The sequence below is a fragment of the Nannobrachium achirus genome (assembly GCF_963921795.1).
Source record: "Nannobrachium achirus genome assembly, chromosome: 19".
Lineage (NCBI taxonomy): Eukaryota > Metazoa > Chordata > Actinopteri > Myctophiformes > Myctophidae > Nannobrachium > Nannobrachium achirus.
The window spans coordinates 33,087,651-33,112,866 of record NC_137826.1 but is presented as its reverse complement, the minus strand read 5'-3'; the positions used below and the strand labels follow the sequence as shown (position 1 = coordinate 33,112,866).

Below are 25,216 nucleotides of genomic sequence, written 5' to 3'. Positions count from 1 at the left end.
GGGGGGGAGGGGAGGGGGGGGGGGGGGGGGGGGGGGGGGGACAAACGTTCTGCGAAAAAAGCAGATCTACAAGCTCACAAATTCACAATGAACTTGTGGATCGCCTATTTTTGGCGACGATATAGTGTTGCAGACCAAAAACAGGTGGAGGCTAATATAGAAAGAAGCCTGGGGGAATCAAATAATTACAGGGTTTAAGTGTTTAAACTAAAGGCGTGCTCTACAGTTTTTCAACCTTATCAACTTGTCTTCTTCGGTAGGACTAGAGTAATAATCAATACATGCTTCTCTCTCTGGAATGAAACACAGATCACCACACAGACAAGAATTTCATGTAATCAAGCCATTTTCGACAATCAGGCATACAGATCTTTTACCATACACTGAAGTTATTTCCTTCACAAAGGAGGCATTTCTTATTTTTTTCAGGAAACAAAAATACATGATTCAGTGATGCTCATATGCAGGGGCTTGTGGTGGACATCTTTGTAAAAAAAAAAAACCCTTACAGATCTATTTGGTTCCATTTGTACCCTCTCAGAGTAAAGCCCTTTGCACACAGGACAGTTGCGTTTTTTTCATTTGCTGCATTAATAAAACACATTGGATTTGGTGTGCAATGCTGTGCGGAATCGGCGCTGCGGATCCCAAAAGGAGTCATAAAAGGAGTGATGAGTTTTGCGACAAGACACACGCATCGAACTGGATTCGATGGAGAAAAAAACGCAGCCACTCGTCGCACGGCTAATAAGAGAATCATTGTTTTCTTTTAAAAAAATGAAATTGTCCGTTTTATCCGTGCGGATAAACGCGCCTGTGTGCAAAGGGCTTTACGTGGTCCTGAAAGATGCTGGTGCAGAATGCACAAAGGAGCTGGCCAGATGTATGGAGAACCGAGCCGCCGATAGAGGGCTGGTCTCAGGACGACGTAGAGAGAGAACCACTGGTACTAGTTGGACTCCTAATGTGGCATACATAGTGTTGTTGTAAATCAGTGTCATACTGTAGAAACCACCACAAAGTGTCCGTCTGTCTGTCAGTCTGTCTGTCACACCTCACACGTCACACTCTTGCCCTGCTCATATCTCCGCAACCGTTGCCCCGATCCATGCCAAATTTTCCACACACGTTCCTTACCTGCCAAACTACAACCTCCAAGGACCCCCGGAGCTCCAGGGACCCCCAGGTCCCTGGGGGACCCCCAGATGTAAAAAATGACCAAATGTGCTAAACTGACCAAATGACCACCCCAACGGGGCTGCTCACGGGGAATTCCCGGGGACCACCCACTCCTGGTGCTCCAGAACGGATGCAAAAGTGGTGGCGCCCCCAGTGGAGGACCCCCTACACTGCAGCTCACATAAAATGCTGTAACTCCGGCTAGGAGCGACCGGGACAGCCGGGGCCGGTACCTATTCGTCCGCCTTGCCGGCGCGGAGACCCCACCCCTCATTTCTCACATGGCCCTCTTCTAGCGCCACCATGAGGCCGATTCTTGCAAAACACATTTTTGGACACTGCTCCTAAAGTTTTTGCCCTAAAATCACACAAATCGGTACACAGTATGTCTACACTCATCCCATCAACATGAATCTCTCCCATATAGCGCCACCTCCAGGCCGATTTTTAAAAACAAATTTTTGGACACTGCTCCTACAGATTTTGCCCTAAAATCACGAAAATCACTACACAGTATGTCTAAACTCATGTCATCAACATGGATCAGGAAGATTTTGGCAAAACACATTTTTGCCCTATTTGTGGAGATAAGTGACCTACGGTCGCTTATCTCCCGATTAGGGAGTCTTACTGGTAGATATCCTGAAGAAAACCTGGAGACTGAGACATTCAGTAACTGGGTATTATGATCAAAATAAGAACTATCTAAAATTGTCCACGGACAAGGCCAAGTCTTTGCCACAAACACATGTCCGTGTACAGACATATAGATCAGGTGTTTCAAACACCTGATCTGGGGTGCCGCGACAGCAGTCCAGGGGTGCCGCGAGATAACTTGATAATATTTGGAATTTATTTGAAAAAATATTTAGTATCATTTTAAACTTGAAGTACAAAGTTATTTTCAGTCAGTTCTAACCAAAATGGCTATTATCTCAACGCCTCGCAATGCGAGGCATTGTGTGCTTGTAGATCTGCTGTTTTCATTAGTTTAGTTAATTTTATAGGTGATAAATACAAAACGAACGGTTTTGGACATACAAGGTTTGCACCCGACAACGATGATATGCTATAAATATAAGGTGCTGGGAGTGAAAATTATAATGTAAGGGTGCCTCGGATTTAAAAAAGTATTTATGGGGTGCCCTGAGACAAAAAAGTTTGGAAACCCCTGATATAGATGACCCCTGCTCATATTGCAGACATTCTTCTGTCCACATCACAGATACAACAGCAACAGCTGGGCCCCTGTGCAGACGTACCTCCACCAGGGTATGGACAATGAGGAAGACGAGGAGGAAGAGCCAGGTCCCACGCCGCCGCTGAGGGGAAGGGCCTCCTCTCCAACAGCTCCCACCTTCAGCCAACCGCCGTCCTCCTCCCTCAGCTCCGCCCACCATGAGGAGATGCAGTCCATTCTGCAAGCCCACCTGGATGAGCTGACCAGAGCTTACCAATATGAGGTGGCCAAGCAGTCATGGTGAGGTTCTTAATACTGGATAGTTAATGCAGAAATCCATAACCCTATTCATTTGTATGTGAATGTTATTTTAAACACTCATGATGATAGGAGTAGTAGTAATTTAATACAATATCACTGAGGCAACTGTGGTTGTTGGAGTTGGTCTCCCTGCTTTTCTTTTTCCTTCTGGGGGCTTTTATGCCTTTAATGTTTGGACAGTAGACTGACAGGAAATGGGGAGAGAGATGAGAGGTGACACGCAGCAAAGGTAGTCGGGATCGGGAATCGAACCAGCGACACGCTGTCAGGCTACACTGAGCCTATATGGTATGGCCTGGACCGGTAGGACTGCGGGCGCCCCGTCTCTCATCCTGTTAGATCTTACCCACTAGTCTAAAGGGGAATTCCCCCTTGGCCAGGGCAAAATATTAGGCTACTACTGTTACACTCGCATGAGGTGTATTACAGCACGCAAGACTAGGCAATACAGAATATCATGTATAACTGTGAGCCGTTAGATGCTATAGGGCTGATGTTTACCTGGTTTCTAGATTCTTTGAGGTACTACATTTTTCTCTTTGCAGTTATGTGACTATTTACCTTGTTATTTGTCGACTAGTCTTCATGCTTACTCTGATGTCACACTTCGTATAATTCTTTATTTCTGAATCATCTTATGTTTTCCAAAGCTTTCATACCAACAATTAACACTGTGCTCACATATGATATGATGCCTGATTTAATGTTTTTAAAGTTCCTATGTGGCTACGTTTAATACAGAAAGACTACAGTACATTACTCAAAGCTTTCATTCCCACTTCAGCTGTGGGTGAAGATTTACAAGTTATACTAAGTGGGGGAGTGGGGAATTTGCAGGAGCACATTTTACTCACTAGCTCCCGTTCCCACATCACATTAACTTGGGGCAATGCATGTCAGGAACAATGCAAGCCATTCCATTTATATTGGCTATAAAATATATCTGCATAAATGTTATGCGAAGCTCGGCCTGGAAGCAGTTAAGCCGATGGGTTGGATTAGCCAATCAGGAATTCATACTGAAATACGTGTTGTGTAGCTCCACCAATCTGTGAAGCTGACGGTTTGGGTTGGCCAGTCAGTACTAATCTCCCAAACGAATGTGTGCGTTCTGTTGTTGGCTGATTGATACAGGGCTGATATCATCAACATGACAGCATCGTGTTAATGATATCAGGGATCCCCATCTCCACATTTAGTCGATTGGTTCGAGTACCCTGACAATAAGTACAACGGGTACTCTGACATTACAAGAGGTATTGATAAACAGGTGGGGCATGCATTCCCAACTCGCATGGTTCCTGACTCGCATGGTGCCTGACTAGCACTGCTAGCATCGACTAGCGGCCGAGTGATGTGAATACAAGATCAAGCCAGTGTCTGAATTGATTTATTTTATGTAAACTACAGAATATGTTTGTTATCATCTTGTTCACTCTACTGGATAGGTTTGGCAGAATTTTGGAAAGTATCTTGAATATGTCAAATTAATATTTTGATCCAGTGATAAGTGCATCTGTACCTTACCATTCATGTCTCACACAAGTGGTATTGTTTTTATTTATTATAATGTTTTGCATATATACATACTAGTACCTACTAGTTATTATTCCATCATCAGAAGCTGTCATTTGATTCAGTTGCTTGGGTGGGTGCATTTCACTGGTCAATGTTGGAGTGGGTCATACTGCTGGTATTAATGTGTGTCAGCCCTATAACCTACAGTGCGGTCCACGTTTCCTTGGGAGTGATAAAAAAAAACAACATCCGCCCATTGATTACACCTTCGGAAGACTTGTCATGTCAATGGCGACATGTGTTGCAGGGTAATGACTGGGTTTAGCCTAGCACGCCGCTCTGACAACAGAAAATAGAGCTGGTAATTAAGCACGCGTCTCGTCTACTGCAGGACGTCAGCCATCATGGAGGACAGCTGTGGGGGAGATAACAGCCACGTTGCTGACAGCGCTGCCCGTCCAGCAATTCTTCTCTTTTCACCAGCCCAATTACCACCCCATTGTGTTAGTGTAACACACACCAGCACGGGAAAGTAATCAGAGAAATAGATGCTTCGAAGAATTAATTCAATCTCTCACAGAGACACAGACACAAATGTACTGAACGCTCTACACAATGGTACACACACACAAAGAATCTCGCAAACAATCTGACTGATCCATGCCAGATTTGTTATGCCTGCTGTCCGTAGGCCAACTAGGCCAAAGTACCTCCACACATTTTATCTATCTGTCTGTCCCGGGAATAACTCGGGCACCATCTGGCCTCAAACTTGGTGTGTATTCCCATGACACGGGGGTGTTCAGTGCAGAGTGAGGTTTCTGTGAACCCCAAAACCACCAACATCTGTATATATATCTGTCCGCGGGTCGATGGAGGACGCAGGGAGGGTTGTGGGCACAGGTGCATCCCCCCATTCTGACATGCTGCCATTCATACATCCCCTCACTCCGACACTAACCCTAACCTCTATGGGAGTGCTGCCACTCAGACAATTAGAAGTCAATGTCTGAATGGCAGCATGTCGGAATGGAGAGCGGCCCCCCTGATTGACCAACCAAACCGTCGGCTTCACAGATTGGCAGAGCGTTGCATCATATTTGCACCAACATAAGGGACAGTGTGTGCAGTGGAGCAGAGAAGTATGAGAGTTGTGGTCATGATTATTTGATTTTAAGCATGATTATAAGCAGGTGGTGCATCTGAGGGCCGACGCCACACACAGAACCGAGTCCGTATGAGAACGCCACGGTGCGTTTTTTCCAGAAAATGTGAGATAAGCCTAAGACGCCAACATGTCAGACGAGTATACCAACTACATGAAGGAATATTGCATACATGTCGGCATGCAGTATTCCCGACTTGCATCGTTCCTGACTTGCATGGCCCTCACCTGAATAATCCTTCTGTGCTAGTTTAACTTTTATTTTTGGAGCGGTGAAAGCGCTCCCAATGAACAGGTATATCCGTGGGTATGTGGCTGGCTGGCTGGGTGGGTGGGTGGCTGGCTGGCCCTGTCCGTAGCCTGGGCAATACCTTGAGTGGCCACACACAACACACTAGTTAAAGGAGGGGCGCTGTTTTGTGCAGGCCAGGCACACTCACCACTCACTCACAGGCACAGTTTACACTCACTCACTCACTCACATAGGGTACAGCTGCTCAAATTCACCGCTCCACTTCGAACCGAGGTTTGATTTTTTATATTAATGGAAGTTATAAAAAGGGCCCAATTCATACTTCACTTTATAGATAAGCCATATGACTGATGTCATGGCCACATGACGTCCGTGGTCCACATAGAAGCCACGTTACTAGACCCCTTATTGTTTTAATAGTGAGCGCTATGTTGTTTTGTTTATTTCATCAGGCACATTAAGGGCAGCCCAAAGCTGTCCACCACCACCCGCATCCCTCCCATAGACTTCATGTCCAGCACGCTTGGTTCTGAGCTGGGGGCCACGCTTCTGTCCGAGGAAGACGAGGAGGAGGAGGAGGACAAATACGCAGTTGTGTCAAAGAAGCTGTGCGGCTTTGAGTACAGCCCTGCTCACAGCACGGACAACCTGGAGGGCTCAGGTATGTCTGGCTTTTAATACAGTATGTCCAAAAAACAAACCAAAGATTAGATGACCCAAGCAGAGCAGAGCAGAAGGTTGTTGGATGTGGCTCATTGAGAGTCAGTAAGCAGACCCACAACCTGCCGAACGCCACTGCCCTTTATGTGTCCACAGACACACGCATATTATACCCTACACTGCCTCTTCAAATCTCCATACACACACTCAGGGAATGGTCGACCTTGGAACGCCAACGCCTACATTGTGGAGCACAACCAACATGTTTATCAATGTCACCAACGGTGGCAGATATGACATTCTGATTTAGACTTAAAAACCATAAGATCTTTGCTTTGCTGAGCTTTTTTGTGAGCGTTGCTGTTCTCCTAAGGCATTTGAGCTGAATTAAGATTTAAGAGTAACATTTTTAGTTGACAATTAACTGTAATACTAAAAATTACTAATTTGGCACGTTGCTTTTAGATCAGCTAAATTATTTTTGTTTTGTATTTCGTTTATTTTTTAATACCTTTTTTTCCCACCAGTTTCACCAATTTCAAGGTTATGGTTAGGTCAAGGTGGGTTTTTTTCTTTCTTTGGTCTGTGGAACGCTGCTCATTCTGTTTTATCACTTCAGTATCACTTCCAATTATGTGTGTAGTTTTCAGCTGGAGGTCCATATCGTCGTTGTCGGGCGGAAACCTCGTATATCCAAGTTTCAAATTTGTACGTTCTTTCACAGTAAGTAAAGCCCTGCTTCATCATACAGGCTGTCGCACAAAAGTAGTAGTAGTAAAACAGCAGATCTACAAGCACACAACGCCTCGCGGTGCGAGGTGTTGTGTGCTTGTAGATCGGCTGTTTTCACTAGTTTAAATCATTTTTAAAATGATAAATGCAAAACGAACGGTTTTGGACATACAAGGTTTTCACCCGACAACGACGATATGTTTAGATCTGGCCCTCAGTGGGCAGTTATGGGTGCTTTGGTGTTGGATTATGGTGGTAATATACTGACAAACCTCAGGGGATGGGATTCTGGGAAGTGGTATTTTTATAGCGAAGGGTTTGATGTTTCAATGAGTTCTGGGGTGCTTGATTTAGATGCAGCCAGAACTTCTAAGCTCTCTTTGAATCTGTATAAGACGTGGGAACAGACCCAGTTTGGCCCCGCAGGCATTGTTTGGACTGAGTGTCGCTGTGAACACACACACACACACACACACACACACACACACACACACACACACACACACACACACACACACACACACACACACACACACATATTTTTTTTAACTTCAATTGAATTTCTCTTGAATGTATGCCTTTAGGTCCTATTGGGGTTTTATCCAATTTATTTAAAGTTGGGTATGCAACTGGGCCCCACACCTAACTCCTATAGATCATTCTTTTAATTGGAATGTTTGCCCCTCTTCTTTTCTATTCATTGAATAGAATGCTCTGTACACATTTTTAGTTTTTATTATATTTTGACACTTGCTTTGGCAATGAAAATGTTTTCTCATGCCAATAAAGCTCCTTTGAATTGAACTGGATGTCACCATGCGTATCCGTAGGAGATCGTCTAGCTAGGCGAGATTCTAAAATAAATATAAAATACCATACCTAGAGTTCTGTGCTTACACAGTAATTGTCCAGATGGTATTTTGCCAACCTTTTTATATACTGAAGTGTAGGTGGTATAGTTGCCTCATTCTAGCAGATGTCCAATTTGAAGAACCACATTGAACACGTTTGAAACTAGCTTGGGGACTGCTGCACGTTAACCAGGGACGTGCAGAGAATGCTAGAGAGGCAGGGGCTGAAATTTCTAAAAGGGCCTTGTGGTGAAAATATTGCGACGCGTTGTGAGCTTGGAGGTCGGCTATTTTCGGTACTTCATAATCATAACACACTAAACTAAGCATAAAAAAGGCAATACTGGAGATGTGGTGTGGATTTCTGGACAGTGAGGGCAATTCCTTCAACATAAGATGCTGCATTCAAGTTCAGGAAAGTTTGAACAAGGCAATTCTCTTGAATGCTGCCTTCGGGTATGGCATGGAAAGGGGTCATTTGCATTTCTCTCACCAATCACCATCGTAAAAACTGCATTCATGGTCTAGAGAGGGCAATTTTTACAGACATATAAAGGTGCAGGGGCTCAAGCCCCCTTTGATGTCTGTGTACATGTGCCTGACGTTAACATTTCAGATCTGACAGTCTGTCTTTCTGTCTTTCTGTCTGTCTGTCTCTTTCTCTCTCATACTGTAGGTAAAAGCTATGCCCAGCAGCAGGGTTGTGGTGGCAGCTCTGGTTCAGCTGACAGCGGTGTACTGGGCACACAGAGCTTGGGTCACAAGAGGTCTCCACACTGTGGCTTCAAACCACTGACAGACGCCGTTGGAACTTTGCCTAGACGGAGAGACACAAATAAAGAGGGTAAGACAAGGTTGTACCGAGCATGGTACTATACTGTAGTACTGTACATAGAGTTGATAATCCTCACAGTCTTTTAAAAACATTTCATGCACTCCAATGTGCCCTCCAGTGTTACCTTAGAGAGATCCAGGATCATGTACAGTATTTAAGTTGGCACCTTCCTAGTTCTCTGGACTAAAGTAAATGCATTTGATTTGTGATTATTGTGGAAAACAAGCTCTGAATGAAGAATCTGCAAGGTAATTTTCACAAATCAACTCAAATGTTATGATTTTTGAAGCTTAAATGTAAGTAGAAAATAATGTCACTGCGAATGCTCGTCTGCACGGCGTGATTATGATGTCCCACACAAACTATTAAATGTAGTTTCATTTAGCCCCTTGTTAGCGACCCCTTTTTCACATAAACACATAAAAGCTTTCATAATTCACACGTGAGGTGTGAATTTTATGTACAGTCAGGAACACTCACGTCAAAGTAGATTTAACCGTTCATTGCAACAAATGGAATACAGTAAAACTTGGCGTTAATGGCTCTGCTCTTGGGATGTTCCCTAAATTCTACAAGAGCGGGCCTAACATTGACAGATTGACTCGAGTCAGCACTCAGCAGACATAAAATCACAATAGTATTTGAGCCTATGCCAGACTCTGAACAAAAGGTGGAGGCTGGGGTCGAGGAGGCAGCTGAAGCAGCAGCAGAATCGGCTTTATTGTCACATCCACAGGTTTACAGAAGTAAATTCGTTTTTGTGCATAATTCCCATCATATTGTTATTTCCATAAAACTAAAAACTAATTATCGACATATTTACACATGGTACCTGAGATATATAAATGTGCGTGAGCATAGCAGCAGATGTATACTGTGTGTCCATGACATACTCATGGTTAAAAGGATCCCTGGCAAATACGACAAATATGCCTTAATATATTATAAATTGTCCTCTATAACTACAATGTAAAATTTAAAACACCTTAAATATTGTATTTCTTCTAGAAATAGCTAATCTTTCAGTCAATAGGGGAAATGCTTGTCGCAAGTTGATGATGTCATAAATATCATGTGTGGTCTATTTATGGCATGCTTGTGCAAAAAAAACACTAATACATTTGAAATTGATTGCTCATATTAACCATAGGAAGCATTATGTTTGTTTTTATTTGCACATGTATGCCATAAATTCCATAGGGATAGATCACACAGTTACATTTATGACATCATCAACTTGCGACTGGCATTTCTCCTATTGAATGAAAGATTAGCTATTTCTAAAAGAAATAAAAGAATTGAGGTGTTTTTAATTTTACATTGTAGTTATAGAGGACAATTATAATGTATTAAGGCATATTTGTCGTATTAGCCAGGGATGCCTTTAAGGTTCTAAAAAAAAACACACACACAAAGAAAAGACAAAAGTCAATGCGTTGTACATTAAGGTGCAACATGTCAGTGCGTGTCGACCGCATGATCCACATAAGGTACAGAAAGTGTGTCCATGAGGAAGAGCAAAGAAAAAAAGTCAAGTCACTTGTCTGTATAATCCACAGAAGGCCAAGGAAGAGCTAAAAAAAAACAAGTCACTTGTCGGTCCACAGTAAAGGTCCAAGGCAGAGCAAAGGTCTGAGAGCAGCCTGACAGCTGAACAAATCAGACTGCCTTGTTCAGCAGTCTGACGGCAGCCGGGTGAAAACCTTCCAAGAACCTGGTGGTGCTGCTCTTGGTAGGTAGGCCACCTTGCCCGGCCGCGGCCGACAGAAGTGTAGCAAGCAGCGAGAAAAGCAGACATCTAATGAATGAAGAAGCCATATTTAAAAGAGCCGCCCTGTTAAGAGATCTGATTGGAGTGTAGAAAAGCTAAAGCTGCTTTAGTAATGACTAGCAGTAATGACCAGCTGTGATGTCTTCCGCAGTGGCTCAGGCTGACAGCCAATTACAGCTGGGGTGTCTATGACTCTTGTGCCCTGCATGAACTACGCTATGCTTCATTTGTAGAACTAAACGTGAAAAGCCCTTCAGCCTGTGTTAACCACAGACCTTATTTCAGTGCTTCTCAAACTTTCACATTCCAAGGTCTCCCCTTGTGTACAAATGGAACCTGTCAGGGTACGTTTGGTTCCATTTGTACGAGTTACAGACTAGTATGGGTCAATTTAGATCCCCCTAAAGGAACCCACAGAGTCCCTGGAATCCACTTTGAGAACCACTGCCTTATTTCATTCAAAAAACCTATAGACTTTAACTTAAGACGAAAGTGCAAATGCTAACTCGTTGTGGGGTTTTGGGACTCCAAACTTCCCTGTACCAAACAGCACCCCCTCTTCTCTTTGATCCATTGTGCAGCTCACATGTCACCCCTGGACTCCCTGCACAGCGTGGGTGCCCGCATGCACAGCTCGTGGGCAGCCGCCAACTCTGACCCTTCGGAAGAGTGCATGGTCACCGTGTCGACACTGGAGCGCCAGCACATGGCTTCCTGGAGTGGCACGCCGTCCAGCAACCGCGCCACCTTGAGCAGAGATGCCCGCCAGAGGCCTGGAACGGACCTCAGTGGGCATCCATCCACAAACAGCACGGAGAAGAGAGATAAATGTAAGTGTTCCCGCTTGCCCCCCTGTAATGCCATCTAACCAACCCCTTAACTGCAAGAGTTAAAACATCGTCTCGTCTCCCCTTACCAGCGATTTAGAGAGTTTTTACTAACCTTTGAAGATCCACAGGTTATTTTTTCCTACGCGGATGTAAACAATTTGGAGGTGACATTGGAAAGACTCGTCTCTCTTTTTTCCACCGGAAAAATAACATTGTAACCGTGATCATCCATTCTAAAGTTAGGGACCGAGCTAAACGGACTTTTGTCTCTGCTATAATGTTACAGTGAACATACTTTTTTTCTTCTTTTTTCATGACCTAATTTCCGGTTGTATTCTGGGATTTGTAGTCCTGGGATCATTCACAGGTTGCGGAAGAGTGCCCTCTAGCGTAAACCAAAATCCGAAACCACAAGAATGTTGTTTTTGGCAGAGAACAAGTTAATCCCTGTTTTATATACTTCGAGCAGATCTGCAATCTGCTATTTTCACCAGTTTTGAAATGTTTTGATAATGACATACCCAGGTTGAAATTGGTTAGTGTGCAAGGTAAACAGAAGAACTGAATAATGTATTTCATTACAAAACCGCAAACAGCACCCATGGGTTGAAGATTCAACGAAAGTGCCATGATGACTTTATGACAACTCCCCCTACTGCCCATAACCAGTACACAATCTACACATACAACACAAAGGCTAAACAAAACACAACACAACACAATGACATTAATCATATTAAAGCCATAATCCATTTCCCAACCTAATAACACAACAATAAATAATAAATGTCATGGCATGCGCCCGAGGCATGCTGTGAAGTCCTTTTGTCCAACAGCAAACACCAGGACACTACAATAATTGCGTTGTATAAGCACAGTAATAATGCATGCAGCCAGTAGGATTTTAAAATGTTAAATAAATAAAAAATAAAATAGAACCTACAAAGTTAAATCCTTTAAGTAAAAGTAAAAGCATATTATTTACACTTTTACTGTTAAATGAATGCTCCTTTTACGATGTAATTTAATTTCCCGGTTTACGAAGATACTAAGATACTGTAATGATGAATGATCGATTGTGCTGCCAGTGGAGAACATACGATGTGAACTTGTTTTTGTGTTTGTTGTTTCTTTCGTCTCGGCCCTTTAGAGTCTTTGTGATTGACCATTCCCTTCGATAGCCTTCTGTCCGGGACGACCTGGACTACAAGCGCAATGAGATTCTCCTCCTTCTCTGTGAGCGACGCGGGACGACGTCTGGAGCGGTCCAGCACAGAGGTGTAAATGTGATGTACAGATACAGACACCATTCTCACCATGTTCTTTCTACAGTGTTATGTTGCATAACCCTCTCTTCAAAAGAATAAACTGTACAGTATGTTACATGTCTACTTCTATTCCCTGTCACATGGTGTACAGCAAAATCACACAATGACCGTGAAGAAAAATCACCTATAAATCTATTGACTCATGAAAGTGAAAGGACTTGCATAAATTGTAAATATTTTCTTTTTTCTAATTGTATTGTTTATCTCTGCTTTTGCTTTGCTATGCAAGCCAAAAGATAATGCTGTCTGTTTCTCAAGTTCAACTGTGATTTATCATTGTGAATTACTCTTTTTTTTTTTTTTTTTTTTGATGAATGCTTACTGATTTTGTTTTGCTTATTTTGATGAAACTACTGTATTGTTGTACTTTGCACAGAGTGTTTGGTGATAATAAGCACAAAACTCATCAGCCCGAGGTGAGGAGGAGAATTATAATGGTAAAGAGGGACATTTATGATATAACAGAACCTAAATAGAAGAAATATAATGCTTGGCAGGACTGTAAATGTTTGACATCTTATACTGAAAGTTATGAGAAAAATCTGAAGAAGACCGCAAGATAAAGTACAACTTACCGCATACAGTACAGTATATTGCTGAGGTTTTTCATACAAGTTACAACTTAGAGCATGGGTCTTCAACAGGGGTCTGGGACCCCTAGGGGGTCCTCAGAGTTACTACAGGGGGTCCTCCAAATCTTTTAAGCGATAGAAACTTTTTTTCTCCATTTTTATATTAACCACTTGAACCCTAGCGTCCATATTCTGAGAACTTTAGCCACAAATAGCAGATCTACACGCTCACAACACCTCACGCTGTGAGCTTGTAGATCAGCTATTTTCAACAAAGAACTTTGGTGTAGAGGGGAAAAAGAGCACACTAAGTACAGAATGAAAGGTCAAGTTTATTAAGTGTTGACGGTTCAAGTGGTTAAATATCTGAAAACACAAATTGACATGAATCCAAAATACACTGATGATTGTGCTGTCAAACAATGAAACTATATGGAATCTATGAAAAGGTTGTGGGCGTCCCTGCTTCATCTCTCTCTCAACTAAGGGGTCCTTGGCCTGAAAACTTTGAAGACCCCTGATTTAGAGGTTGTTGAGAATTCCATTGTGCACATTACCTGGTAACACCGTTGGTAATGTGTTCCTTTTGTAAAATCAATACGGCCCTATTAAAAGATTTTCAAAAACAGACGATCTGTGGTACATCGTGAGGTTGTTTAGTTCTTTTTTTTTTTTTTTTGCTTTTTAGTTTTTTGCCAATTTTGACGTGCTCAAAATAGGCATGTCAGGATGGAAGTGGTTAATGACATCCAAAGCAGACGCACAGAGGGCGTAACAGACATGCATTTCAAGACCTATTAAAAACAAGCAATCAAAAACGTTTTCAATAGTTTTTGTCTATGCATTTAAGTAATCTGAATCATTTCAACAATTGTGGCTACTGTGATATTATTAATTAACATCAATCTGGTATTTTGATAGGGGCGCTGGCTGTTCTTAGAATGCTATTATTTAACTCAAAACATCTCTTCAGTCTGAATAAAATAGCCTATCAGGCAGGGAAGCTGGATTATGCCTCATGCAGAAATATCAGCAAAGATAGAATTATTTTTCCTTTAGGTCAGCACCCCTAAACAAAACATGCGTCCTGATTTATGTTCTACTATGATTTGGTCATATTGTATGGCTCAAGGACATTACATTTTCTAAGGATGTTTACAGTAAAACCTAATCATCTTCAAATTTGTCTCACTGTTAAATGGTCTGTTGCCAGTTTTTGCCTGTGAGATTCACAATGGAATGTTTCAACAACATCTTCTGGTTTTGTGCTGATTGTTCTTGTAATGGCTCCCCCTGTGAAGAACCTGCCAGATTCGCCCTCAGGAATACACAGGCACATGCAGGCCATTTTTCGATCCTTCAATGAGAAATAAAATGTGTTAAGTGAAACAATTCTGCCAGAAGCGCCTTTGACTTCCATCTATACAGTACATTACACAGTTGACTTGGTCTCTGCATTATATCGATAGTATGCTGATATTGTGATTTGTGTGTCCATTTGATTTATTGTACTTAATAATTTGTGACTGCAGTATCTGCAACAACAATCCTGCTTTATACATCTGTTTACTGTTGCTGTTAGAGCGCTCTGTCGGCCGTCATCACCATGTTGGCTTGTGGACATTTTTGTCCAAATTATATTCGTCACAGACATACAAAATGAGTAGACAAACACATACATGTAAAGAGCGAACCCTAAATGATCATCACTGTTACTCTGAGAGTGTACAAATGGAACCAAATGGGTCCATTTGGTTACTGATCTGTAACTCTTGAGAGTGTACACATGGAATAGACCTTCATGGTTCACTGTTTGGTTCCGTTTTTACAGTATTACAAGCGGTTCAATTTGTATCCTCTCAGAGTTACAGACACTTAAGGGTCCATTTGTACCCCTGGTGGGCACTGGACGGGAACCAGATGCGGAGCTTCATATTGTTTCAGAAAAGTGGACACATTAACAATTTATAGGCTACAAATACCCCAGGTTATTTAATTTATCATCAGATGACTCCTTTTCAATATGCAGGAAAGAAAATGCTAGAAAAATGTTGGAACTGTCAAGCTGCACAATAGGCTAGATTTCTTCTCTTGTCTCACTGTCGGTGTCAAAGTATAGACCAGTGGATCTCAGTGGTTTTTATTTCGAGGACCCCCATTAACTCTGAGACTGTACAAATTGAGCCTAATGGACCTGTAAGGATCAATTTTTCTTTTCATTTATACACTCAGAGTTACAGTCCTGTAGGGTCCATTTGAAACCTCTTCTAGGGTCCTTGGACCTCATTTTTCCACCCATGGTAGAATTACAAGACAAATTTCACTTGAGCAAAATCAGTCCTTTCAAATATAGATGGAGGAGATGATAATGAATAATCTAAACCCCTAAGAATTGGACATTATCCATACGGCACACATGCCATAGCATGTGTGCCTCTACACTCTGAATTTCATACAAATATAACAGGGAGGGGCCACTATAATATACAGTATAGACTATAATAGTCTACTCTACAATGTACATACATAATTATGTACTGTAGAACAAATTTGAAAGTGAAGCATGTAAGGTTAGGCTAAGTGTGTTATGGTAGATTTGACAGATATAAACATCAAGGCAACTCAATTGAAGATATCCTCTTTCTCATGGAATTATGTGGAAACATTAACCTTCTATTCTTAGTCAAAACGAGTTGCAACTAAAATGGTAAATGGTGCATTTTTATTGCGCCTTTATCCAAGGATCTTTACAATGTGCATTTCATTCTCCCATGCACACAGAGTACAGTACAGCAGAGGAAACCATGCAAACACAACCCTGCTCATCGGGAGCAATTAGGGGTTCGGTGTCTTGCTCAAGGACACTTTGGCAGTGAAGCACTAACTCTGGGGGAGCCCTGGATCCAACTGGGAAGTGGGAACCAGTTCCCAATCGGCGCTGCTCTACCACCTGAGCCACTGCCGCCCCAAAGTCTACTTGGGCTGCTTTTTTGCCAAAATTTGCCAAAAATACCTTGTGCATCTTGAAAATGCCATGCTTGCTCACCCTCAGAGGAAGCAGATGATGTGAACATTTTGTCAGAATGAAATCAAGGTGCAGCTGAGGAGAAACGTCAGGAAAAAAAGGAGAATGCAGACATCAAATAATGTGGATAATAATAGTGTACCACGCAGGGACGTGCTGGCCATTGGGGAAAGCGGGACAACTCCCGAACGGCCGGTTCATTCCCGGCCAGTCCAGGCTGGGCGTTAGGAAAAAAAATTAAATAAAATGTCAGCCTTTGTTCCATTTTGGGGGCTGGGCGGCCAACAAAGTAAATCGTCACTGTCGGGCAGAAACCTTGTATCTCCAAGTTTCAAATTTGTAATTTCTTTCGCAAAGCAAAGCCCTGCTTCATCATACAAGGCCGTCGCACAAAAGTAGTGAAAACAGCAGATCTACAAGCACACAACGCCTCGCACCGCGAGGCGTTGTGTGCTTGTAGATCGGCTGTTTTCACTAGTTTAAATCATTTTTGGAGCCGTGTGCAGAGCACATGAGCTCCCTCTGAGTGGCAATGTGTGTCCTGTCTCACCAGTGAGAACTGTCCCGTTGAGTTCGAACAGTACCTTTTATGACCACACATGTTAAGGGAGGGGCGCTGTTTTCAGGCCAGGCACACACACGCACACACACACACACAGGGGGGAACACATAGAATCAAAAACATAGATCTGGAAGTGCTCAATTTCACGGCTCCACTTCGAACCAAGGTTTGATTTTTAAAATGATAAATACAAACATACAGACATACAAGGTTTACACCCGACAACGACGAAATATAACTCATGTAATTGGCCAACTGGCTTGTCACTTTGTCACAAATCTTTGAGTAGCAGCAGCGCTATAGAGAGAGATATAGCGCGCAATGAGGGCCTCTCCAACTCTTTTTCCCGGGCTGAATCAGGGGCCCAGCACGTCCCTGGTACCACGTGATGCCACGGTTGTCCCATGTTTACAGTATGACTCTCAGTCACAGCAGGAGGTTTATCACTTTGGCTCTCTCTGCCTGTCACTTCAAGGGCATGTTTTGCACAGCCTAACAGATGTGCACACGGTGGATCTCTCAGTTGTGTACTAGAGCATTTATATGTGCTACTGCAATTCTCAAACTACTCTCTTTTCTTTGTGTTCACGTTGGTTAATATATAGGGATGTAACGATACATTTTAATAGCGATTCGATACATATCACGATACATGGTTGACGATACGATACATGAACGATATTGGTTCATTCATGGCGATACGATACGATTCGATTTAATTATTTAAAATCGATATAGTAACTATTTAGCAAAGAAATTAAATCTGTGTGAAAGGTGTGGATTATTATGGATATAAATAAGTAAACACAGTGATTATCTGCCTAACTGAAACATGGACATTGTATATTGACAAAACTGCACCTTGACATGAACCCAGAGATTACACACATTTATCGATAGACCAGTGTAGCTATATGGAAAGGAAAAGTAATTAAACCCCTCCTTTTAAAATTTTCTTCTTAAAAATGCTAAATACAATGCACAAGTAGGTAGTATCGATACAATTGATTCTTTGCACTACCGATTCAATACGATACAAAATAAAACGATACGTTTAGATTTTAGCTGTTTTCATTTCGATCTACTTCGATTTTTTTTTTAAAGATATTTTGATACAGTTACTATATCGTTACACCCCTATTAATATAAGCATAATTAAAGAGGTGGTGCCATAGTTTTGTACTTTTTCAGTTTTTCATGTGTCTAGGAGGTTGACAGTACTTCATTAGACCCCCTGGTGTGGTTGTTATGAGCAATTATGTATTCCCTTTCTATTTGGGTTTCTACCTGGAGGCTGCCACCTTGTGGGTCAAAAGTGCCGGTCCAAAAACACAGATACAATTCACTAGTTTGCAAATCCCGCCCCATTCTGCCCTGTTACTAGGCTGGGACATTAACCCTGGGCAGATTGTTTTTATAGTGGCAGTGAATGGGATTTTTTATTTTTTCATACCCTCATTACAGCTATGTAAAGTACCAAAGGAAAAACATCTAGGTGATATTAATAAAAAGGGAAGACAAAGGTACAGTAGTTACATTGCAAAACAGGGGGTTTCCCCGAAAATATATGTTTTAATTTGTTTAATCCCAGTGGGACAGAATCACTATTGCAGATTCTTTTATAGTGGAAGTGGATGGGATTTTTTTTTCCTTCATAGCCTCATTACAGCTATATAAAGTACCAAAAAAAACACATCTACGTGATATTAATAAAAAGGGAAGAAAAAGGTACAGTAATTACATAGCAAAACAGTAATTTTCCCCCGAAAATATATGTTTTAATTAGTTTAATCCTCTGGATCAGAGAGAGAATAGAAATCGCGCATTGCATCTTGGGTAGGAAGAGGAGAACTATAATCTGTTCTCCTCCAACATCTCCTCACATAATAGGCTGGCTTTTCGTAATTCTGCCCATTTAAAATATATGTACCCAAACGTAACAAGTTAGACCATTGATAAGGTCCATGTGAACTAGTCTGTTGAAGCTTATTCATTACAATGATCGCAAACGCTATGGTCGCGAGCGGCCTGGCCGTGCTCCACAGTGCGGACAGCCGGTGAAAGACGGCTCCCACTTTCTCCGACTGCAGAACTCCACCCCCGCTTGCAAAAAGTGAATGTATTTTTCTGGTTGGCCAGTCAGGGAGTCTCATGGACCAATCAGAAGGCTGACAAACGGTGAATTACATCATTGAATCAACCCCTCCCCTAATTACCATGCACGCAACACACGTGGGTGTGGCTAACTTCAGCTGGGTCACCACCCACCATGACAACCAGGCATACTAATGAACTGGTGGGTATGGCCACATAAAAAACAAATGTTAACTCTTTCTGCACACTTTTTTGGAAAAAATCTTCCTCCTAGTATAATCATAATACCTGATAATCATGTTTTAGAGGGGGACAAAATCATGGCACCCCATCTTTAATATCTTATATAGTCTTCTGACTCCCAAGAGAAAAAGAGCATTCTTGGCAACACAAGTGTTCTTGTGCTTTGGTGTGTCAGTGGGTCATTGTGCAATTATAAAACAATATGAAATTATGATAATTATAATCTAACCAAGGCATTTGAGTTCTGAAATGTTTTTCTTTGTTTCTTTTTAACACGTTTCTGATAATATGATGTCATGTTTAGTGAAACATGACTCAAAAACAAAGACATTTCTAGAACACAGTAGGCCTAATGAGTAATTGCGCATGTTTATCCCTGTTGTGGTGCAAACACCAGTACAGACAAGACAACTTTATTTTCTTTCGAATTAAAATGTACATTTCTAAGTTTAAGCGGTAAAGTGTGTGGGAACAATGTGTTGCAAGCTGGAATGTCACAGCAGAGGTCTCCTGGCCAGCCTCTGTAACAGCACGTGGGTGCGCACACTCACAGTCTCACTAATTAGACTTTGGACTTAAAATAAACAAAATGAAACAAATACAAAAATGAAAGATACATTAACAAAATGGATTGATGTACGATTGTACGGTAATATGTACAGCAATTATGTATGATATGGCCAAGGCTGTGAATACAATGTGTTGATTTCATTATGATCTTTAAGCTGAAATACTCAGCATACCTTTATGTCCATTTTGATAACAAATTGTTGGTATTCGTAAATAGGAATGTAATGAATGTTGAATGAATGTCTATACCCCTTCCCCTTTGATGCACCTTCCTATTAAGAACATAATCTGACAAGCATTAATAACAGCTTCACAAACTAAGACCTGAGCAAAGGTCCCTGTCCTGTGAGAGAGAACAGATGACAGATAACATTATTTCACAATGTGTAGGCCAGTCTATCCATCTCCTCAGCTCATTCACCCCAGAGAAAAACCAATTAGGATACAAGGGAAAATGTCGGAGTCATCCATTCTCAAAGGAAGTACAGAGGACGTGAAAACAATAATGCTAAAATATTTGCTGTTCTTTTGAAACATTTTCTGCTGAAGCTTTTATCCCTCTCATGTAATCAAATTTCAGACGTATTCTCCCGAATGAATGATGCTAGCCAGAAAGTGACAATAGTGGCGAACAAATATTGCAATGCACACCCAAGAAGTGCCAGTAAGGCCACTTATCTACAGTACTTTAGAGACATTTACCTGCCTCTTCAGCCCATTTACCTCATCGACAAAAGAAATGCCATCGCATCGGCAGAATATGATTTAATTTCTGGAGACAACCACAGTTAATTTGCTCTTCTCACTTTTGTATCTCTCTTCACAAACTTAGCAAGAAGAAAACTTAATGACCACAGACATACCATTTTGTGAACTACCCTCCTGTTTCCTTCAAAGGAGTAGTTCTTTTTCTTTTTTTTTTGTCGCATTCCTAAGCCAATAATATTTGATGACCGGTGGAGTCTCCTGTTGAACAATGACCTGGTCAATGTTGTCATCAAATTATTGGCTTAGGAATGTGTCAAAACAAAAATATCTCCATGAATTCAGCGCTTCATGGGGTGTGTAAGTGATAGGAAATAAGAATTTCTTATCACGGATTTCACACACTCCACCTGAGATGGCCTATCCTGTGGCTCTCCTGTCCCTAGAGTAAGGTAAAGGGCCATGGTCTCTTGGTCTTTATATTCCTCTGTGACCAATTTGTCTCTGTCTCATTCACCCTCATTATTCATCTGTCCCTCTCTGCTATAGTTGGCAATTTCTATTGTGCCTCAAGATTGAAGAATGCAGCAAGATTTACACCTAATCTAACATAGGGCATTCACGATACAATAAACATTAATGTGCAATTGTATGCCAATGGGACAATGACTTGACAATTTGTTTTGTGTCCATATGGTTAAGTTAAAATGAGACAATGAGAAAATAAACATACAAGTTACATGCATACTTTCATAGCCAACTATCTATAGTCATCTCTAGTCATCTCTATAGTCATCTATAGTCGTGAGAAAGTGAAAAAACAGGTTGAAGTTCCGCCATGATGCTCGTGACGGACACATGGCAGTGTTGTGTGATCCATGGTTGAGGGTGGAGGCATGCCACACAGCACATAATATTACCAGTAAGACGCCTAAGGGCAAAAGGCGACATTATTAATATTTATCGGACCAGTTACCCATATATGGAGATCCCTGTTACCTATACAGTAGGCTATATGGAGATCCATGTATATGGAGATATGTGCATATTGGTTGGATTTGCGGTTCTAAAAATGTTTTTGTTTCATACAACTGTACATTAACAGTACAGTACAGTAACGGCAAGGGAAGCAGCTAGGAATATAGGCAAAGTCTGAGCTATCCGTGTGCAAAAGTTGGAGTCTGTAGAACCTACCGTGTGCTGTGAGACCCCAGACATAGTTACTCGTTATGTGAAAGTCCTATGACGTCTATGACGTCTGTCATTATACATACAATCCCTTGTATGCCCATATATGGAGAACCCTGTCTGTAGAACCAACCGTGGTCTACACAGAGCACACACACACACACACACACACACACACACACACACACACACACACACACACACACACACAAACACACACGCTGTCTTTACAGATCTGTCCCCTTGTAGGCTTCTTCCTTTTTCCCCCCAGCCTTTCAGCATCACTGCAATTCTGACACACTTGAAAAGCCTTGGCTGTCACAGCAAACTCAGACTGGAGAGAGACTGTGGGATAAAAACACACAAGAATGAAATAAACACATGGCAACACATATACACACGTTCTCTCTCTCTCTCTCTCTCTCTCTCTCTCTCTCTCTCTCTCTCTCTCTCTCTCTCGCTCTCTCGCTCTCTCTCTGTCACACAAAGAAAGAATTACCTAGGAAGTTGTCCTTGAAAATTAAACAGTATAAAGGCAGGTTTTCATGGCTGCACGGTGCAGAGCTTTTATTTTAGTTGTATTTTTTTTTTTCCTTTTCTTTCCCTTTGAAAAAAGTCAATATTTCTTGTTAAGGTAGAGGTTACAGGTCAGGGCTCAAAGGTCTAGGGGTTATATGATTGGCTGGACAGGAAAGAGGGCGTCGACCTTGTTAACTGTCCCTTCAGGCCTATATCACCACAGTAGACTGTAAGATTTTAGAACAGCCCCAACCTGTGAGCCCCCAAATAATTGATGATAATATAACACACACACACACACACACACACACACACACACACACACACATATATATATATATATATATATGTTACAGGGTAACTGGGTAACTCAGGGAGACTGTGGTAAGAGCGCTCGTTTTGTAGTTCACCACACACTAATCACCACCAGATGGCGACGCAGCCATTCAATAGTGAAGGCGCTGACGTCACTCGTTTGCGACTCTCTTTCTTTATTTACTAGCCTAGCCTAGCCTAGCCTAGCTTAGCCATTAGCTCCATTGTAGTCACTTGGACAGGGCGTTTATCGTGGGCTTGCCCAGGCCTTACGGCCTGGGCATAAATATAACGATTGCATTCACCACGGCTTCGTAACTCGCGGGGCGCTCCGCCGGCCGCGCGGCCCTGGCCCGCTCTTCGCGGCCAGTCCGCTGGCCTTCGCGCCGCTTGCAATGTCGTGTCCAATCGTGGACAATTCAGTGATAATGAAAGTGGCCGGGGGTCATCTTGTCACAGCGTGGAAATGTTTAGTTTTTTATAGATTTTCTACACCATTATAATGTTCTCGTTTTGATCATTAGACCCAATCACTGAATATCGGTTAGCCTACGTCTCCAGCTTCAGGATATGTATGATACTGATTTACTACGAGACTGTGGCATTTTATGAGTTCAGTAGTTTACAATCTAGGCATTTAGCAGACGTTCTTAATTCAGAGCGACTGTGGTTCTCAAAACTTTTATTTTGACCATCATAACTAAACATCATAACATAACTACGGCCATACTCTACCCTGATTGGTCTAGGACTGGCTGGCCACCCCTGAAAACGGAATCTAGCTATGCTCGCAACACGGGCCATGGTGAAAGTCCTTATATGGTCAGCACACATTCTAGTGAGGAGAATGAATGGAAAATGTACCAATTATATTTTTATTTGAATTAAATACAATCACTGAATATACACCTTTAATTGCTCCCTTTGAACTTCAAAGGGGTTGTGAACTGAGGTAATTGTTTGGGCCTAAAAGTGTCAAGTGTTCGTTAGTGATCTGATCTATCTTATCAATGAAAGCAAAGCAAAGACAACAACCTGTTTGATGCCGGTCATAGAGTGGAGGGGGAGGGGGGATGTGTTTGTATCTGCTGCATGCGCTAGGCTGCCACAACTAGAAAGGTGCAATTCTTGGAAATTGGAAGTGTGGTTGCACTGACGTGAGACTCGCGAGGAATCCGCTGATGAATTCCTTCTTTCCATTTATATTACATATTGTGATGTCACGTGAAGCTTGACCAGTCCTGTTTTGACTGGATATTATATTGTCCAATCAGAAAAGGGGGTTTGGGGTTACAGAAATGTTTAAACATCCACTGAACTCAATGGACTTTTGGCGTTACAGAAAAAAGGTTACTCCAGTCTAAGTGAAATAAAAATGAGCAAGAACAATAGTCTGGTTGCCTACAGCAACCACACTAACTAATAACAACTTAATCATTATACAAGGGTGATCAACGTGAGGAACACACTCTGTGTACACACAGACACTCAAGCATGCGAGCATGTGGGCAGAGGCATGCATTATGCCAAACACAGTGAGCAGAGCACACATAATGTGACAGAACTCCCGAGTATTTCCTTGGTTTTGACAGCATACAGCTGCTCTCTTAATGGAGGTTCATGAGCGAGGTTAATTAAACAGCGTGTATCATCAAATTCTCAGTCCTGCTCTCTTTACGCCAACACTCCCTTCTGCCTAATTCATCTCCAACACTGCGTCCTGTCTCACAACCTCAACACTCTCAATCCATTAGACCCGGGCTCCCAAACCTTTTCAGCTCCAGACCAAAAAATAAATAAAATCTGGTCTCTTCACGAGGGGCCCAAACTATTTTTTACAAAAATACATTTTGAATAAAAGGGATAATTCACCCCCAAAATGTAATGTTCCATTGACTACTCACCCCATGCAGATTTGAATTCATGGATATCTTTTTACTTTTTGTCGCATAAAATGTTGCATGACCCTATAAGCCAGCTAATTGGAGGAGATTCTTTGTGTCTCCATAGGGAACAAAGGAGGCGTCTCCATGGGGAACCACAGCTGGTCATCAGATTATTGGCATGGAATGCGACAAAAATATCCATGAATTCAAGTCTCGGGAGAACTATCAAATTATGCCTTATTTCGTGAATAGGAAAAATTGCTGATCTGCAGGACTAAAAAATTAAATTATTGACCAGGGTTCAAAGTAAAAATCTCAAGCATGCATGTCCACAGTAAGAATTTTTGAATTGTGAATCAAGTTGCTCGGTCTAATGATTATTTCTTTGGCTCAGAGGTGTCATGTTCAAACCACAGTTTTCCCATAGTTCAATGATGTGCCCAATGTATTTTCAATGACAATGGTCTTTTAAAGGAGAGAGAAATCAAACTATCAGTGTTAATTGCTCAGATGTATAGGTGCTGATATTGGGACTTGATCTCACGACCTCCCAGTGGTAAGTCACAAGCTTTTCCAACAGAGCTACCATAACTCAGGATATTTGAGTGCCCAATGCATTGATAAAGACATTTCTTGTCACCCATGTATATGTTTGCATAGAAAATTCCAAAGTAGTGCATCATTGAACTATGGGAAGTCTGGGGTTTGAACATGGCACCTCTGAGACAAAGGACAAAACATTAGACCACTATACCACCTCTCAGGCTCTCTTGACATGTCTCAGGCTCTCTTCACATGTCTCTTATTTAACATTTACTTTTTTTTTCCAAGACTAGAATATTAGAAATAGGAGAATAAAACACTTCAAAACACTAAGAGAGCTGTGCCCTGAGTTCCTGACAGGTAGAAAAGTG

At 41.9% G+C, this 25,216-nt stretch overlaps 1 protein-coding gene across 1 annotated transcript in view; it reads left to right on the top strand.

Moving 5' to 3' along the window:
• The window catches only part of LOC308304781 (roundabout homolog 2-like), a gene marked incomplete at its 3' end in the record, with an annotated part of 136,384 nt that extends 125,051 nt beyond the window's left edge, over positions 1-11,333 (top strand). The window contains exons 24-27 of the mRNA XM_080749411.1: positions 2,405-2,659; positions 6,069-6,277; positions 8,536-8,703; positions 11,047-11,333. Of these exons, the coding sequence (XP_080605537.1) occupies positions 2,405-2,659; positions 6,069-6,277; positions 8,536-8,703; positions 11,047-11,333 (919 nt within the window). The remainder of the gene's footprint in view (positions 1-2,404; positions 2,660-6,068; positions 6,278-8,535; positions 8,704-11,046) is intronic.
• Between the last annotated feature and the right edge of the window lie 13,883 nt (positions 11,334-25,216).